This window comes from Antrostomus carolinensis, unplaced genomic scaffold, assembly GCF_000700745.2.
Source record: "Antrostomus carolinensis isolate BGI_N321 unplaced genomic scaffold, ASM70074v2 scaffold13523, whole genome shotgun sequence".
Lineage (NCBI taxonomy): Eukaryota > Metazoa > Chordata > Aves > Caprimulgiformes > Caprimulgidae > Antrostomus > Antrostomus carolinensis.
The window spans coordinates 33,677-53,525 of record NW_010305931.1 but is presented as its reverse complement, the minus strand read 5'-3'; the positions used below and the strand labels follow the sequence as shown (position 1 = coordinate 53,525).

Sequence of the window (19,849 nt, the reverse complement as noted above, 5' to 3'; positions counted from 1 at the left end):
TCTGCTGCTGCTGACCAATCCCTCACGCTGCCTCTTCCAGTCCTGAAAGCTCTTGGTGTGGTTCAGGAAAGGAGGTGTGGTTGGGGAAGAGCATTTTGCTAATTTGTCCAGAGAAGATCCAAAGATCTCGGGTTGCACCCTAAAGGGTGGCCTTTCCTGGAGGCTTAGTCCACCCCTGAGCATCCCAAAGGTGATGCAGCACAAGCAGCTTTCAGAGCTGCTCCTGCCATGGCTTCCAGGAGAAGTCCTGCAGAGGGAGCTTCAGCCCCGGACAGGAGCTCAGAGGGTGGGAAATCCACTTCTGCACCTTTCTGACCACCTCTCACGCCCAGATGGAGATTTGCGGGCAGGTAAATCCTGGTTCCAGCCTTGTGCCCATGCAAGGGACAGCCTGTGGCAAGGAGCCCCAGTTCAGGTGCCTCCAGGACATGGGGCTGTCACCCCACGCCGAGGATCAGTCTCCAGCTCCAACGGTGACCCGCTTCATTCATCTGTCTTTCACCCCTTTGGGTTTCTTACTCCAGCAAAAGATGTTGGGACAGCAGAGCTTTCCCAGCTGTTTTAGGGGTTGATAAACACACACGGGATCATCCCATCTGAGAGATGAGCCCATTTTCCTTGGGGATGTTGCAGCAGAAGAGCCAAGCAGAGAGCAGCCTGTGATGCTCTGAATTACTGCTGAGCTCATCAGCAGATGAAAACCCCCAAATCCTGCCCTGGTGTCACCAGACCAGTGACAGGATCAGGTGGGGAGGGATCAAACCCCAGAAAGCAGAGCTGGGGCTCTACATCAGGCTGGAGCATTTTGGAGCAGGGAGAGGCAGAAGGGGACACCTGGGGCTGCTGGGGGAGTACGGGAGGGAGCAAAGGGCCGTGGGGGAATGCAGGCGAGTCCCAGGGCTGTCCCTGGTCCCCAAGGGTGGCAGCTTACCCCGAGGGGTGTGACCTTCTTGCAGCCCTTGCTCAGCCAAAGAGACAGAACAATTTCAGGGAAGTCAAAAGAAATTCAGCCTGGGTGTTACCAGATGGCATCAGAGCATGTCCTGCCAAAGCACCGACACGAAGGGGCAGGAGCAACCACATGAGACCTGCGAGACTGCTCCTTCCACGAGGCCCCAGCAGAAGGCTCAACATTTTAAAACCCAAAATCCAAATATCAGTAAAACTCTGACTCTGTTCCTTGCAGCTGGGCTGAATGGGCCACCAAAGCCCAGCAAACCACAGACGTGGGCACGATGGTGGGATGCAGCTTTCACAGGAAAGAGCTTCTTCCTCTTATTTCAGCTGAAACTGTGGCCAGGGAGGTACCCGAGAGTGACCCAAGTGACACTTTACTGTGCGAAAGCAGCATCTAGTGACAAGTGGCGCCTGCTCCGTGGGCAGAGTGGATGGAAGGGGGGGTACATTTGGGAGCAGCCCTGCTGGAGCAGCTCCCAGGGACCCTCCAACACATGGAGCCAGACCCCGTGGTGCTGCAGGGTGTGAGAGGCCGGGCAGACACGCACAATGGATGGTCAGCCTATCATGTGCATATACGTATGCATGTGAATGCATATTGCATGCAAATTTCTGTGCGTGTACAAAACCAGGGGATGACACTAATTAACCCAACCTGACACACTCATTTCCTCCTGCCAGGAGCTTCTGCACCACACAGGAACCACATCCAGCCTCTGCTCCACAGCCCTGAGAGCTCAACAGGCACCACCCAGCTCCACTGCAGCCAAAGCCTGAGCGGCAGCAGAGACGAGATCAACCTATGAAGAATATCTTGGGTTTTGGTGGCATTATTGGCCTGTACAGTCTGGAGATGAGCTCCTCTGCTATGGGCACAGATTGCTTATCCCTAGCAGGGCTGCCTGGCTCGCCCTGCCTGGGTGAACAGCTGGGAATGGGCTGTGCTCCGAGACAATCCCGCAAATCCCTGTCATGCCAGTCCACGAGGGATCGTCCCCAGAAAGCCTCTCTGACAGTCAGGGTGCTGAACAGCATGTCACATTGAAGGCTGAAGGAACTGTGACAGCCAGGGGAAAGCAGATGCAATGGGAACATGACAGCTTTAGGCTCTGATTTTGTGTCCTTTCCAGAGCTGCTGTTATTTTATGGGGAGCCCCAAATATTTGGTAGAGGGAAGAAAGGAGGAAAGATATTAAAATAAAGCTGTGAGATGGCACCCACTGCAAACTGGCCAGCATCTGCTCTCTGCACTGACACCAGTCCATGGAGACAAGACCCAGGTTTGCATTTTATAAAGTACAAGACAGGCAGAGAAACAACCAGTTCCTCAGTTCTCCTACAATCCAGTTCGCTCCCCTTTTGTGAGTCCTTAGATCAAGTCCCCTCACCTCTCATGGCTCCATTCACCCCATCTCCTTCTCCAGGCACTGAGGACCCTGTCTTAAAAATGCCTCTGCCCTACATCTAGTTGCAAGCAGAACAGCAGCAATTCCTTCCATTTGCATCTTATTATTTAGAAGACATGGTTTGCAACCTTCCTGCTTGGAAGGACATGACACACTCCGAGCTGGTTGTGCAACCCAAACTCCCATCCCTCCCACATCCTCCCAGCAATTCCCAGCTCAGTTAGAGCCTCGTGTGCCACAGGCTGGCTCCGAACAGCATCGACCCCCCAGGACCACAACCCAACCCTTCTTTTCACCTCCACGCTCTCACCTTGCCATCTTCATGATAGACAAAGATGTTCCTTGTGCTATTGTCCTTCAAGTAAGTGATCTGCAGTCCGTGTGGGTTCCCGATTTTTGCAGGCTGGAAAGTCGCATTTAGATGTTCAATCTTCATAATTGCTTTGGGTTCTTTTGCCTGGAAAACACAGCTGAGTGAGCAAACACCTGAGAATTGGCTGTCAAACCAGAAAGCACTTCACTTGGTCAGAAAAAACTCCTGATTGAGGCCATTAGCTAAAAAAAAAAAATAAAATATATATATATTCTCAGCCCACAAAACTGCCTGGTGATGAGCTATCAGAGGCTTTGCTCAGGCAGCAGTGAGTGCTCTCTGCCAGCCTGCGAGAATGCTCTGCTCGTCTACAAAATTCAGCAGAGTTCAAGAGGAGAAAGATTTCAGGCCAGAAGCAAGATGGACAGGTCAGGTCTCATGCTAGGATGTTGTGCTATGAAGACAAGCATCTTCACCGAGCCTCCTGCCCCAGCCTCTGTTCAGCTGTCTCCTGACTCCTCGATCAGCCTCTTTACCTAATGACAAGTGACCAGCACTTACACTGGCACAAGCACTATCCAAGCAGAAAGAAAATAATTCAGCCAGACAAAACAATTGCAAACTGCCAACTAACAGGCCAGGATGCTTTCTGCATCTCAAGCACTCACAGCCAGTTCATCCTTGCCCAAGCAGATGGAGGATTGATTATCCCCTTTGCCAATATCAGACCTGGGTGCCAGGGGCCACCATTCCCATGTCCCCACCAGTCCCATCCTCCCACGTGACCCATTGGCTTCTGACTCTGCTCCTCCGTTTGCCCTCCAAACTGGGAACTTCCTTTCCAGAGGGACAAATATATACTTACACCCCACCTCTTGGGTGGGTTAGCCCAATGGTGAGCCTGGATCAGGCCCTCCCCGGCACCAATCCCATCTGTACCCTCTGTGGCAGGTCACTTGAACTTTGTAGCATAGTTTGTCTTCCTACAAAACATCTCCAGAAGTTTGCCACCCTTTCAGGACTGCACTGAGAAGTGAAGTAGCAAATGTGAATAAAACATCCCAAAAAATAAGAGTACGCGCTTGGTAACAGCAGATTTAGGGCACGGCCATGAGCCAGCAGAAGGTCACACAGTGGTGCCATGGTCCCCAGCACCACACGGAAGTCCCTGAGATGTAAGTGCCACTTTGGGAACTTGGGGACTTGCCGTGGACACACAGCTGCTGTGGGTGACCACAGTGGGGAAATCCCAGCCAAGATGATATGTCTAGACAGAACCATTCCCACCATGGCTATGGTCAACAATGGAGCAAAGCAGCTTTCAACTACCGGAGCACTCAATAGCAACTGAACAGGGGCTGCCAGGACTTTCACTTCTCCCTCAGTAATGACTGTCTCTCTCCTGTCCACGAGATGCAATTGCACCACACCAAGCTGAAGGAGAAGACAGCACTATTGAAGTTGGTTGCCAGGCGTGGAGAAGTGCGGCTGGACGTTCCCCTCCTCTGCACGGTGTGGCTCATCGTGACACCATGATTGAGAAAGACACTACTTGAGAAAACTGGTTGGTGACTTGGTCTGGGCTGTTCTCAGCTGCAATGTTCAGGGGAGACTCAAAGGCGAGAGAAAATACCTTGTCCTCCTCTATTCCATGGTGCAGAATAGTAAAGCGTCTATCCATTCATCACAAACACGATTTTCATGGTAATAGCTCCATTTCTCACTTACAAGAAATGAAATGTGCCCTGGGGAAAAAGACAAACGCTTCCACTGCTTGATGCTGCAACAGCAAACCAGGGGCTTTTCCTCTGGACTGTTTGCCACGCCACGCCACGCAAAGGAGGTTTGAGACCCCAGTGACCACTGTGAGGTGGCAATACCTTTATCACAAGCTAGCCACAAATATGAAACCCACATCAGCCAGATGATGCTGAGCCACAGTGGAGAAAAACACCTTCGTTGGCAGTTTCAGAAAAGCCTTATTGACTCAACAGAGCAGGAACATGTAAAATGGCCAGTCTGGGTGTCTCATCATGACAGTGATGGTGGACCAAGAGCGAACACTACTGAAAATGCTGGTAAGCTGTACCTGGCACCCTTGTCCTGGAGCAATCAGGGACTCAATGCTCACGAAAACTGTAAAACTATAAATAAATGGTGGCCTAGGAATGACTTGTTCAAAGGTTCTCTTACAGTCATGATCCCCCGACCACATACAGCAATCCCAGCTACTCACGTCATTTTTGTTGAAGTACTTCAGTGCACCTTCCCTCTCCGATAACACAAATTTTCGGCTTAAGAACTGCCCGTTGTCACGTCCTCTCTTCCACAGAAATCCTTCTCGGTACCCTGCAGCAGAAGCAATTGCTGAGAACCAGGGATAAAATGCTCTATTTTAAAAAAAGAGACAGGGCAAAGAAAAGAAGAGCTTCGACTTCAAAACCAAGCAGACCAAATGTGTGGCTGGATTGCTCAAGACACGAACAAAACATGCCTTCTCCTTTAGATTTGCCCTTATCACTCCGCTCTTGCTCTTCTCCAACAGCTTGAGGTTCACAGATGGCCCCGCTCTGACACTGATGTGACAGGTAAAGGGACATTTCCACCGTGCATCCTGCACTGCAACACAGGTGAACACTTGAGGAGTGAGGCTGTGACCTGCCACAGCTCCCAGCTCAACTTACTCTCCTAAGTAGCACTTCTGGAGCAAGGGAAAGGCAGGCAAGACCTGTCCTCCTGCGCTGATGCTGTTCAAAAATTAAAAATAAGGTGTGTGTATGCAGGGAAAGTGGTTCAGGACAGATGGCTGTATCAGAGCAAGCCACAAATGTATTTTTCACATGAAAAAAGGGGAAAACTCTTGCTCTTCTTCCCACTGACTCCATGGCACTTTGGTTCAGAAAGTCACTGAGCCAGACTTGGCATCATCTGCCCTTGGAGAGGGTCCTTCCAGCCCCCAGGCACGGTGGCCAGGCAGCCTGGCTGGCCATGACATGCCTCTTTCTCCCTGGATATCAGCCCCATGGGTGGATTTGCTGCTCAGGAAGAACTCTATTCAAAATACCCCTGCGTTATTTAAAACTCAGAAGAGACAGAAAGAGGGGAAAAAAGAATCTAAAAATCTAAACTCCAAACCAGAAAAGCAATTACAGCTGCTCACTGCCAGCACCTCCTGCAGCAGCCACAACACACAACTTATTTCACAACAAGTTGAATTGACGCCCTTATTTGAAATGCTTCAAAACAAAGAAACCCCCAGAACTGTCCAATATAAGTTTTGTGAATATTAACAGAGCAGTTTGGTGGTTGTCTGGTTGTCTTCCATTTATTTAAGATATAATTATACAAAAGTTCCAGTGAAAAAGTTTTCCCTTTGTCTCTTAGTTTCACACTTGTTAAATTTTTGTTATTGGCTCTCAGGAGCTAGGATTTTAAAGTTAAAAATTTTATGGTTTATAACAACTTTCAGGTAATTAACTAAACTTATTTTTTTAGTGTGTGAAGCAGGTCTGGAATCAGCAGGCAGCCTGCTACGAACCAGTGGTGTGCAGAAATTCCTCATTCAACTTGCTTTTCACTTGTCCATCCTCATATAGAACTGATTTAAACCACAGATGAAAAGATGCAGAAAAATCCCTCAACCAGCTCTTCAACACTGACTCTACGGGCAATATAAAATGTTTCCATGCCATAAAAAACTAAAGCAAGGAAAAAAATGCACACAGACACATACTTAATGATCAGAAAAGGTGGGGAGAAAAGATATCGACAATGGCTGCAGATGCTAACCACAGGGAAAGTGCCCCTCTAGCCAAATATTTCTTTGCTGATAGTCAAAATACCAGTTTCTTCTGTCTGGATTTACAAAACTCTCAGTCAAATACTTTCTCCACATCCTCAAATAGACTTTTACTGAACGCCAGGCAAAGCCACCGGCGTCTGCCATCAGGGAGAGCGATGGCAAAGCCCATGCTGCTGCTAACGCTGAACGCTCACCACAGAGAGCACCACAAATCCCACCGGCGTGTCCCATGGCTGCCACGCCGGGCTGCTAACGGGCTGATAACTTGATGCAGATGGAAGTGGTGGAAATATTTAAAGCTGTCAACAGGTTTTCCTTTGTTTCTTTATTCTCTATGGGGCATATGCTGCAGCAGGGCTGTATTTTAACATGTGGGGTCTCACCCTGCCCCCCTGAATGGGATGCACTGCCACCCAAGAACCAGCACGGGTGTTTTCGTTTCAGAGCCTGCAGGGATCCCCCCTCGTGCATTACTTACAGCTCACTCACATGAGAGAACCAGCACAAGAAGAGCGTGCACCTCTCCCTGCCGTGAGAACCCACCACTCCCATGGTCAGGCAGACCCAGCAGCAACTGAGTCCGTGTCACTGCCCAGAGATGCCCACGAGACAGCCCAAACCCTCAGTTATCCCACAGCCAGATGGTGATGCCATGTCACTGTCCACCTCATCCTTCCACCTCCAAGCCCTCCCCATCCCTCTAGTGCAGGAGAAGTGCTCTGCCTGTGCAGAGCATCGTTACCCACACGCACTGGCAGCTGTATCCATCTACACCAGCCCTGTCACCCAGAGGACTGATATCACATGTATCAAAGGAATTACAGGTCTGAAGCTCTTTCTCTGGTCCACCCATCCACTTCAGAAGAGCCAGGAGCAGAACTAGCTAATTCAGTCCATCAATTCATAGAATCATAGAACCACAGAATCGTTTCATTGGAAAAGACCTTTGAGATCATTGAGTCCAACCGTACCTGTCCACTACTAAACCAGATCTCCAAGCACCCCATCTACCCATCTTTTAAACACCTCCAGGGATGGGGATTCAACCACCTCTCTGGGCAGCCCATTCCAGTGCCTGAGAACCCTTTCAGTGAAGAAGTATTTCCTGACATCCAACCTGTACCTCCCCTGGTGTAACTGAAGGCCATTGCCTCTTGGTCTATCGCCAGTTACCTGGGAGAAAAGACACACACCTGCCTCCCTACACCCTCCTGTCAGGTAGTTGTAGACAGTGATAATTCAATCCTATCCCAACTGTGAGCTTGCTACATACTTTTCTAACAAAAAGGCAAGACTAACCCATTGGGGGGTGAGAAAGAGAAGAGCCCCCAGGGAGCAGGATTATCTGAACTCTGAGAAAGGGGAAGCAGCCAAGAAAACCACCAAAACCCAGCCCAGGGCAGCCGCATCCAACAACAGCGCAGGAAAGGTTTGGGCTGATGTGCTCCTATCATCACCATGGTAGGAATTAATTGCTGGGGAACCAAAGCTCTGACTGATCCAGAGTCAGATCTACCTGCCAGGCTCGTATCAGCAAAAATGCTCCATAACCTACAGTGGGCTGTACACGACGGAGCTGAATAGGAATAATATCTCTGACAGGAGACAGACAGGCAGGAGGTGATGCTTGGCTGATGCATTTATAAAATATAAGATTTGCTTAATGTGAGGCAGAGATGCTGCCAGGGCTCTGACAGCGTTTGCTGACCGCTCTCTTGAATGGCAAAGCTTTAAGCAGCTTGGTCTCAAGGAGAGGCAGTTTCTCTTTCCCAAAGGGTGTTGATTTTTAACACCAAGCCAGTCAGAACAAAGGGAGAGTACTTCAAAACCCACCTCTATTCACTGAAAGGCAGAGATGGCTTCAGAGCCTCTCCACCTCCTCTCTGTACCCGACACAAACATCTCGTAGGGGGTTGGGCAGAGCTGGGTTTGGAGGAAAGGACATCAGTGTCAGATGAGAGAGAGGAGAGACAACACATAGAGAACAGGGACATCTCCAAATGCAAACACGGGGTGATGCAGAAGGAAGGATGACCTTTTCCTTCAGAAATCCCCACCCAGGGTTTGCTCAGTTCAGCAGAGCGCTGGGCACACAGAGCTCAGCTCTCAGCAGCTCCACAAGTTTTGGCTGTGGGTCTCATCCGTTCACTCATCTTGAGAGTTTAATGATGAACATCTGAATGGCAAAGGATGCTGCAGGCATTCCTTAGTAAAGTTGTTCCCCTCCACGACACATTTTTTGTGATTCTTCTTAATACTTGAGGGATGAAGAATAAAATTACTCTTCATTTCTCCAAAGAGGATCTCAAATAAATGCAAATCTGTAAAGCCCACCTAACACTTACCCCGGCAGATGGGCATCACAACAGTTAAGTACAAAAAGAGGGAAGCCCAGAGAGGTTTGGTGAGATGCCCAGGACAACACTGTAAGCTAGTGTCAAAGTCAAGCTGTAAATCCAGCTTTCCCTGCCCTCTTACATAGGGACATCTCATCATTTTGATCCTTCTCTTTACAACCTTTTGTGGCAAAACACAGTCTCCAAATTCCACTCCAAGGAAGAATCAAAAAAACCCCAACACACCACCAAGTGTTATCCCTTTCTGTAGTTCACATGCTGACTATTTCCAGACCAACTGCCTCTGCAAAAGAGCGTCTGGCTGCTCCGACAGAGCCAGCAGCTAATTTCACTGCACTCTGGTACAGATTTTCATAAATCCTTTGCTTGCTTCTTTTTCTTTTTTTCTTCCTTCCTCCAGGGCTGCGTCCTGGGGAGCGGCTCCTCTGCTCTGCCCAAACCTGCTGCCTGTGCCTCTGTCAACACCAATCAGTGTAAAACACCATGAACTGGACTTGAACCCAACATGAACTCATTCAGGTTCCCCGGGCAAACAGTATGTCAGCAAAACATGTCCTCCATGTCCTGATCTAAAGGACTGTGAAAACAGCTAGAGAAGGTGTTGAGAAACAAAACTGCAGGAGGTCGAACAAGGAAATATCTCACACTGGAGGGCACTGGAGTCGGAGAATGAAAACATCCCTTCCTCGTCTCTGTGGGCTGCACTACGTTAGCAACAGCTCCATATTTACAGATATCTGGCCAAATTCAGACCGTTGTGAGGGCTGTTCTGCTTACATAGAAGCAAGATGACTGCTAGCCCAACACCACTTGCTGATTGCTGGTGTTGGACCATGGAGCACTGTGTCGCTAACATGTTTGCTTCCTCTCCCAAGGTGCAGAACGAGGGATGCAGACACTTACCATCCCATTTCATCACCAGCACCCAACCGTGGCTGCAACAAGGACCACCTGGTGAAGACCTGCTGGAGAGCACCTATGGACACCCTTTAGAAGTATTGCTCTTGCATTGCTACCAGCACTGCTGTTCAGTTGTCAAGTTTTCTGCAGCACTTCAGCTGCCTGCCAAGAAGAAAATCCAATTGCTTGCTTTTGTAGGTACTTCTGGCACAAACCTGTGACTCTTGTGGGGAAAAAAAACCCCCAAAACCCCACCAAGCAATTGTGACAAGGTTAGACAATGAATGGCACATAATATAACCTGAAATCACACAACCAGATTGGGTATTTTTGACCTGTGACATAGTTTCTAAGGTAAAACAAGGAATTGTCACTTCCACACTCACTTCATCGCTGCAGCTAAAACTGTGGGGGAAAGAAAACAGGGTCATCATGTTGGTTGACCAAAAAGAAGACATTGCCTGGCCTTGTGACAGCTCCATTGAGTTGGTGGCTGGAGCTCCTCCAAGCCAGACATCTGAAAATGGCAGGACTCATTAGGTGCTCTAGACTAGCCCAGACTTCTCACCATCTGAGAGGCCACAGAGGAAGTAAGGGAGAGGATTTTCTGTCAAGACAATCTGACATAGACACTGTCTTTCCATCCAGCTTCCACCAGCCATTTCCTCAAGTTCCCCATTTTTTAAGAAAGGGATATTGCTACTTCTCCACCTCAGAAAGCCCTGATGGTGCTTAGTTAATGATGGGGTTTTTGGTCTCTGAGAATGTGGATTATAGGAAGTACCCAAAATTACTGTTTTAGTATCAGCCTTTGTTCTCAGAGAAGAAAAGAAACCCTCCTGCAAGGAGGGCAATCAGATCCACTGGCTTGGGAAAAAACCAAACCAAAACACACCTGGACTTTGCTTTCCTGCATCTTAAGTAAAGCATTATAAACTCGGAATTAAACCACATCTGCTCTTCCCTTTCTTTGGTGCTTTATTTAGCAATTTCACCTGGAAATAGAGGCATCAGAACTGCTTGTTTCCATGATGTTTCTAGGGCTGTGGTAAAACCAGGTCCGGTCCAAGGCTTTTAGGAGAAAGGTGTTAGTCTTTAGATCCAAAATCAAGCATAGCAACAAAGCCAATACCATACCCAAGCCCAAACCCATCACTGTGTTGTTTCTTGCCTTCCTGTCTCACTGCAGGACAAAGCACAGGAGGCTGAAATAGGAGAAAAAGAGGCTCCTCCATCTGCAGAAGTAGATTTTCTTTCCTCTAAGCAGTCAAAGTGCTTTGACCCCAATTCAGAGCTTTGGAGAAGATTTAAATACAACTACATCACTTTGCTGATAAAATTGCAGGGTATATATCACCACTTCTCCATATGTCAGAAGCCGAGTCATCTGTTACATTAACACTGTAAGATGTTAATTAAACCAGAACGGTAGATAGGTACTTCCTGGAGATGATGTGCCCACTTCTTCTGCAAGGTTAAGGAATTGCATAATTATTTGGAGCAGTTGAGTGGCAAATCCCTGACATCCTGCATCACCACTGACACCAATGTCACGACCTCCTTTTAAAACAAAGGGTCTGAAGGATATTTCTTATGAAATAAACCATATTGTCCATAGTCAGAGGACTGGATGGAGAAGGTGCCATATTCTAAGGATTCCATATGGACTGAACTTTGAATAGCGTTGCAAAGAGAACTGTACACCTCTTGTTTGGCTGTGTCAGTGTGAACTGTTTGGTTTGATTGCTGCTATTTGTAATAATTCTTCCTGTAGTGTTCAGCCAGCACCAAAGCAAGAGATTTCAATGATGTAAATTCGAATTTTTTAAACATTTGCATTTCAATTAAAAAAAGTATAAAAAAAGGAATACTAAATGTTCTCATGGAATGAAAACACCACTGTTTGCCCAGAGACAAACTCACCCTCCCCATACATAAGGGAGTCCCCCTGCAAGTGGTGTCAAGGTTGGGCAGACAACTTAGAGCTTGCAGTCAAGGCTGCAACCGCTCCACTGCACAGCATCAGCAGTGGATCTTTTTCCCCTCTCCTGTCTGCAGCTGGGCTGAGGAGCTTATAACTTCCCTGAAAATAATCCTGCAGTCATCTCCAGATACACACCCTTCCTGCTGGTTACATGTTCAGCAGTGCAGACACAGGTGGGTTGGAGGTGTCAGCATCCATATGTGCACGAGGCAGAGGAGACCTCAGAGGCTTGCTGGTGAGATGCATCCTTTCCCCCAGGTGTTCTCCTGCACAAGCCAAGTGAGGAGCCACCAAGAGCTGGTCCTGCTCAAGCACCGTTCAGTGCTTTGGAAATGAAAGCTTGAATAAGGAGCGAACAAGAATACGTTTAGTGACCCTGAAAACCAGTCTCTCTGCCCCTAGAAGGACTTCTGGGAGGTAAGTTCTTGGTGCACCTCATGTAAGGATGGCTGCCTGGCATGTCTCACATCATGCTCTCTCACAGGAGAGTGACCTTCCTTCATCTCCCTTAAGACAACTCTTTATCCCCCTCTAAGACAACACATCCTCATCACGTCTCACCCAGCCACGCAAAGGAGGCCAAGACCTCTCATGTGCCCACATCCCAACACAACACCCACACCAACCATTTTCTCAGGTACACACATTTTAGAGGGGAGAATTTCCCAGCTCTTAATCAATCAGTCCTCTCTAATGAGCATTTAGCATGCAAATTACCTTTCCTAAAGGCCATTTTGCAGAGAAGCGTTTCCTGTTGCCATCCAGTCTGCCTCTACTGCCTTCCAGGACCTCATAAAACAATTATTGTCCTGCTGCATAGTAGCATCATCTCAGCTATGGATGCAAGCAGCTGATTAGATCGATTGCTTCCACAATACCCAATTAACCTTCTCACTCAGCAAATGATTGACTTAATCAAATGCAATTAGCACTTGAATGGCTACATCAGACAGAAAGCCAGGATTTAGGAGATGATTGAGATAACACCTTACAGACATCTCCTTGGTCTTCTAAGGGAAAATATCATAATTAATGCTCAGCTCAGACCTGGAAGTACCCGAAACCTTCAGTCGGTGGTTTCAGATGGCACAGAAGCCACAACAGAGGTAGGAACACATACATTTCCCTTTACTGACAAAGGGAACAACACCACATGCTACTCCTAAAGGGAACTTGAAAAGCATCGATGTTCCCCTTTCCCCTTCTCTTCCTGCTCAAGCAGGACTGGGAGCACCAACCAGCTGAACAGACCTCAATGACCAACTGTCACAAAATGGTAATTTTTGTCCCTGACAGCTCTAGAGAGTCAGTCCCTGAGTGCTGGACATACAAGGTTGTCTCCCATTACCAATCCTCCAAGCAAAGTCAAACGTGTTTCACAAAACCATCTTCAAATTGATGTCTTGCAAGGTTATCTTCTCCCACAACATCAAAAAGCCACCCAAAAATACAGGATTTGTCTCTGCAGAAATGCGAGTGTCAGTGTTCTCACAGACTGTTTTTCCTTCAGATAAACCACCCCAAACCAGCACAGCCAAGATAAAGCCTCACCATGGGAAGGTCAAGGACAGCAACCCATGCCCCCTAAAATGGAGGATAGAGACCATTTTAGATCATGTGTAGAACAACTTCAAGGCTGAAGCCAAGCATGGAAAACAAACTTTCCAGATCACTGCAAAAATACGTTGTCATCTTGCTTCATCTTGAGCAACAAAGCCTTTGAAATAGAAAAAATAATTTGTTCAGCTACCCAGCAGCTGGGATCAATATGTGAAACGGAGCCAAATACATCGTCTCTACAGAAAAAACACCGGGCCGAGCTTAACAACACATCAAGGTCCTGAAGTTGACGGAAAGAAGATGAGGTCTGTCCCCATACATAGGCATGTGGTATTTAAATGCAAGGTTGGTCCGTGGGTTTCCAGTCCCTTTTAATGTCATCATGAATACACTTGCGTTGCTGGCTCACAGCTGAAAATCCAAATTGCTTCTAAGCAAAGCCCCAATAATAAAGCTGAAATCCATTAAGCCAGTGATGTTTGCCACTATTTAAATCTGATTAAAATTGTACATGACACCACTAAGCCTAACAGTCAAAAAACACTCCTGTCAGGTTTGACGTTTCCCCGTGTAATCCAGACCCCCCCTTCTTTCACCAGATTGTCAGCTAAAAGGAGCCATAATAAGAGATCACGTACCTAATCCAGCTTCCTAAGCTGTTTTTAACTGGTTTCTTTAATTACATGTTACGATTCCCTACGGAGTAGCTCTCAGGTGACAAAGACGTTAATACCTTCTGGGAGCACGAATGACTGTATCTCAGATGGGATCACCTTGCCCCTTGTGCCAACTGAGTGCAGCAGAAACAAGACACACTAGGTGCCTCGTGGATCATGGGGAAGCTGCTGGTGGGATGGAAGGTGGGAAATGGAGGCAGCAGGAGGTGACAACCTCTGGGCAAGGGACTGCAAGGTAAAGTGGTGCAAAGGACACTCGCCAGAGAAAAATCTCCTTTTAAAAGAGTGATTCTTGATCTCCCAGTGAGCACTCACCTCCCATGAAAATGCTGCATGGGAATGAACAGCAGGAGAAAATACCAAAATATACAATTGCCAAGTCTTCACTTGACCACTGCAGACACATCAGGTTTGGTGTGCACCATAGAGAACATGGCCACATCCTCCCTTTTATCAGTCTATCTTATAATTGACCATTGATACAGTACAACTTCCCTGGTAATTTAATTATTGAACAAGTATTTACATATTAAAGATAAGACAATAGTTGGCTGCTGCAGAGCAATTCGTTGTATCTGCTGGGAGACAATAAAATCTCTTTCTATAAGAAGAAGTCTTTACTGCAAGTCTAGTTACTAAGAACTGAATGTACAATCTAATTTTACTTGGAAATCAAATGCTTCCTCTTCGAGTGGCATCCCCGCACACCCACCTGGGAGCTGCTGGCTGCTCAAAGAAAAAAAATCCCGTTACAGGTAAATAACCTCCAAGTTTTGATCTTTTGAAGCCAGTCTTTTATTACAAAAAGGCAGATGAAAGCTGAGAGGTTCCCCATGTGATGCTCATCCCATTTACCAGCACTGAACGCACTCAAAGCCTGATTTAGCCGGGAAGCTGAGCAAGAAAATGCTTAAGGACAGGCACAGAGTACTAAATCATAATGATCTCAGTACAGCACCGAGCTGGCAGAAGCTGAAGTTTGAGAGCAAAACTACTCCCAAACCAGAGACCAGGATCCTCCTTGGGCAAGACACCACCACCTTAAAATGTCCTCGCTGCAGCCACTGCAAGTTACATGCACAAGAACTGCACGGGAAGATGAACTGCAGCTTTCTCATCCCCTGGAGAAACTGCTGCCACCATCCCAAACCCATCACCCCCTGCCCAATGCTGCCCACACACAGGGTTGGTCCTGCCTGGACCTCCACAGGTGGAAGAACCCACCCACAGCCTCACATGAAACCCAACGACTTTTATACAGAAAGCAAAGAGGTGAGACACCAAAAGACTTGGGGATAAGGAGCCTTTACACTCACAACACGCCTCACAGATGGGCTTTACCAACCTACAGCCTGCTGAGGCTTCAGCTCAAAACAACTGCCAAGCACCAGAAACAACCTGAAGGTCTGGATTTCATACAGGCATCCTGTAGAGCCTCAAACCACACCTATGGGATCAGACTAAAACAGCCTCCAAGCCCTGAATAATTTTAGATGGGTTCCTTACCCACAACCAGTAAATGAAATCTCAGCCAGGGCAGCTGCTGATATAGATCAGTCCAAGCAAGGATGAGATTAATTTAATCCCCCAACAGAGTTTTACAGAAGTCAGCAGAGAAGTTTACCACCAACTTCAGAGGGGTTTAGGACCCTGTCTCCAGGGCATCCCAGAATAAAGCATTCTCCCCACGTAGGCAGCATCGCCGTACAACCATAAATCACAGAAACCCATCTCACATGCACATAACATTCCTCTTTGTTTGCTTTGAAGAGAAATCCAAATGGCTTCGAGCACATCTGCTGTGGTGCTAACGGCTCCTGATCATCTATTATTGAGTGTTTGACACATTTACAGTCAAAGATATCGCTTTATGAAGGGAATGGAGAATTCTTTAATTTAGAACTCATTCCTTTCCTGGCTGCTGGTTTTATAGCTATCCCAGAATAAGCTCGTATCAGATGCTCTGGCAGCTGTGGTAGCAGGGCAGGGGCACTCAGCAGCGCAGCCACAAATTCCTGGTTGCATGAGGACCTTTGCACACCTTGTTTCTTCTACAACTATCAACCCCCATCCTCTGAAGCAACACGATCCCCCTTTATTAACTCCCATAACAATATAAACCAAGGCTAAATTCTGCAGAAATCATTGACCAAAACTCCCATTGACTTTGCCACGCTAAAATTTATTCTTCCAGCCTCTGCAACACATGAAAGTTTGAAATTCACTCCTTGCTGAGCAGCCTCTTTGTGTTTTAGGTCTTTTAGGGATATTCTGTCTATAACTGACGAGCCACATAATCTCTTCCCTCAAGGGCTGCCCTGGTTATGAAAATGGACCTGGCTCATGGAGGTAGCTGCTGTGCGTGCATCTCAAGGCAGCAACGTTTTTAAAACCAGTCCTGTTTAGCCAGCTGTGGAGGCACCTCCCAGCACAATTTCATTGTAAGCATCCAAGAGGTGGGGTGTGGACAACTGCGCTGCTGCAGACATCTCTGCTGCATTGGAAATTTCAAGGTGAAAACCTCAAGGTGAGGTCACTATAGGGGAAAAATGCAGATGGAGATGGGCTGGTGCCAGTCAGAAAGAAGCATCAGCAAATGCTCACGCTTCTCAGTCCAGGCTGATCTAAGGCTCAAATACATCTTTGCAAACTCTGGAAAAAGACATGACCTCACTCTGGAAAAATGTTCTGTATCTGGTGAGAGACAGAAACTGCCTGGCCTTGCGCGGATCTCCAACGTAAAACGGATCTTTCTTTAATAGAAATGTAATTAAGCTAGGACGAGTTGCCATGAAATCAGCCTTTTCCATGTACTTTGTTATCATATTGCTTCCTAGTCTCTCCCTTCTCATTAGCAGAAGAAAGATGCACCAGTCTTAGTCCTGTGCCACTATACAGGGAACAGGAACATGCAGAGTATAAAAACACCGAGAAACACCAGATCTGGGACACCAAGAACTACCTTCATAAACCATCAGAAACAGAAAGGGATGGTTCCTCTATTCTTTCCCTCAGTGCTTGTTATCACAAACATGGAGACTGATATTTCTCTTTAGCTCTCTCCAATTAGTATAAATCCATTTATTGACTGTAAAAAAACAAGGTTACAGGAACAGACAGCCTGAGCAATATCAAAATAGAGCATTTCAAGTTGGTTGTTAGGGAAAGATCAAAGACAGGAGTGACTCACACTAATTATAATTGGGGTGTTTCACATACTTATTGATCTTATAAGCCTATATTCACCAGGTGGACTGACTCTTCCCAGGGACACAGACAGCTCAGAGCATCTCCAGGGAGCATCCAGGGCACGTCCCAAACACTGGCAGCACATTCAGCCAACAAAGGAACCCAGGGGCTGGAGGGTCTCAGACCACCTTGCCCATGAGAAACTGTACAAGTTCAGCAAATACAACTGACCTCAAATTGACCACAAATGAAAACGCTTTCGATCTGAATTGACAAATGTAAATATTTTTGTTAAGGATGATGTAAAATGAAACAACATTTCTTAGGTGTGCTTTTTCGAGGGGAAAGAAATCTAACCAAGTATTTTGCACGCAGTGCTTACATAGAGAAAAAAGAAAAAAAACCCCAACTATTTAAAATTTCATGGGCCAGCCCTTTACCCCTTTGGTACGGCTCACTTCCATGCCACTGCTTCCCCTACAACAAGCACCGCTGCTGCTTTACTTTTGCACCAGAGCTTCTGCTCTTTGGCTAATTATAGAAGCTTGGATCAGAGCTATGCTGAAGGCAGCTTGACAGAACCAGCTGTTAAAATTACAGCTGGATCCTAAACTAGCTGTGAACATCCAGCTTTAGCTCGCCATGGTGCTACTCCCTCCCCGAGCTGGCTGCCAATGCCTTGCTTGGCCAACTGCTCCTCCTCCTCCAACCCTCCAGCTCAGACCCACAGGTCCTCACCTGTGAATTTTGTTTGCCTAAATGCTCTTCTGCTTTAGGGGAGCTGAAGACATCAGCGTATTTCTCTTTGCTAGATGTTTTTCTTCCTACAGTAACTACCTGCAAGAGGAATATTGATTTCACGCCACCCCATCACTGGGTCACTGCAACGTTCATGAATTTCCTGGAGAGTGTAACAGCAGTTGCTGGCCTCTCGCCACAGCCCAGACAGGTGGAAAAAAATAAAAATACACCAAAGTTATATCTAAAAGAAAAGCTTTTGCATTTGGAGCCTTTTCCTTTGTCTTCCGGTGGTGACTTTGTGTGGTGTATCCTTAGCAAGGCTGGGAAACGGTGCAGCATCTTCCTTTGATTTTAACGGAGCCTCATGAGGCAGCGTTACTCTTTCTGAGGGGCTGCACTCAGTCTGAACCTGCCAAATTTCAAAACGCTTCTGGAAAGCGCTGAAAAAGTGCTCTGGGTCTTGGTCATATGATGCCTGCTCTGCTGAAACACCAGCACATCCTGGTACGGGAACGATGCCACGCGCTGGTCCCTGTCACAGCCCTGCTCCCCTGGCAGGAATAAAAATAATAAGACAAACACCCTGTGATCTGCCCCCCTTGCATCCTCCTGCCTCATAAGATCCGTGTTTGATGTTCTGATCATTCATATTGCCAAGTTGCTATAGGGAGCAAGGGCTGAGCAGGACCCACCACAGGCAGCTCCCTGGACTCACTGCTGAAGCTGCAGCAGCTGCCTTTAGTCCAGCTGGGGATTGTATCTGCTGCTGGTTTCTTTTGTGGATTTTTTTCAAATGGATCCCTTTCCTTCCAAGGCAATTTGGCTCAATATTTATTCACTCTGGAGACAGGTTGTTGCGTGAGTTTTCACTCTGTTCTGGATAAGGCTGCAGAGAGCAGGAGAGGTGACCTGCACAGCATCCTCCCCCCCGTCCACTTCCCACTGGAACAGCGTCAAAACACACCGAGGAAGAAGAAGTAGTCATTTGTTTTAAAGTAATTACTACATTTCCCTCAAACCTCCAAGGAGAGGATGGGGAAAGATTTCTTGGAGCAAGTCCTGACAGGGAGCTGTGTAATGTTAAATGCAGGATTATACTGGAAAGGCAGGAAAAGGAGGCTGAGCATCACCAAGTGGTGTCCTGTCTGCATCAGCTGAACATACTTTTCCTCAGAGTTTCCTCCTTCATCCATTTCAATTTTTTTTTCCAGAGCCTTTCAGCTTAGACTGTGCTTCCCCATTAGACAAAAATTTTGAGGGAGAAAAAAGAATCCCCAGCCCTTAGTCCCCCTTTTCTGTACCCAAAATCCACAGCACAAGCATTGGCATATGGGTGCAGACACCAGACCTTGCACCCACCTGCTGAGGCATCGCACCCTGCCCTGCTCCCGGGGCTGCAAACTCCGCAGGCGAGGACGGAGCCGCGGCGGCTCAGACCCATGGAGCGAGGCACGCCGAGCAGCGTCTCACCCAGCAGCACATGTGCTCCAAGCACCAGCCCCACGCTAAGTGAGATGTCTAACACCTCTCTCCAGCCATGGGAGAGCCCACCCAGGGGTGCAGGGAGGCAGCTCTGGGGACCAGTGCCCACTGAGCCTGGTTCCCAGCATGACTCATGTCCTGGCCGGTGGCTGATGTCAGTGTCCGGAGAACAGAAGCCCTCTCTGTGGCTTGGGCAGCATGGGAAGGAGGTTTCTGAAGGAAGTTTCTGTGCAAGGTTTCTCGCTGCAGGGATGCCTGTGCTTTAACCCCCTCCTGACAACAACACATCAGCCTCCAGTAACCTTGATACTAGGCTGGGAGAACTGCAGGGTTTGCAGTTTCCATCCGGATACTCATACCCAGCTCTCTTCTAAACACTCTTTGATTAGGACCTCTCCAGATCAGGGCTGCTTTTCCAGTGCCTCTGTACAGCACCCAGAGCACTGGATCCAGTCTGCACCCTTGGAACACAAAAATGCTC

General features: G+C 47.6%; 1 protein-coding gene across 1 annotated transcript in view; it reads right to left on the bottom strand.

The window, feature by feature from the left end:
* The window catches only part of LOC104522606 (arf-GAP with dual PH domain-containing protein 1), a 49,700-nt gene that overhangs the window by 6,311 nt on the left and 23,540 nt on the right, over window positions 1–19,849 (bottom strand). Inside the window, exons 4-6 of the mRNA XM_010164941.1 lie at window positions 14,669–14,685; window positions 4,913–5,025; window positions 2,674–2,820 (exon numbers count right to left, since the gene is read on the bottom strand). Coding sequence (XP_010163243.1) covers window positions 2,674–2,820; window positions 4,913–5,025; window positions 14,669–14,685 — 277 coding nt within the window. The remainder of the gene's footprint in view (window positions 1–2,673; window positions 2,821–4,912; window positions 5,026–14,668; window positions 14,686–19,849) is intronic.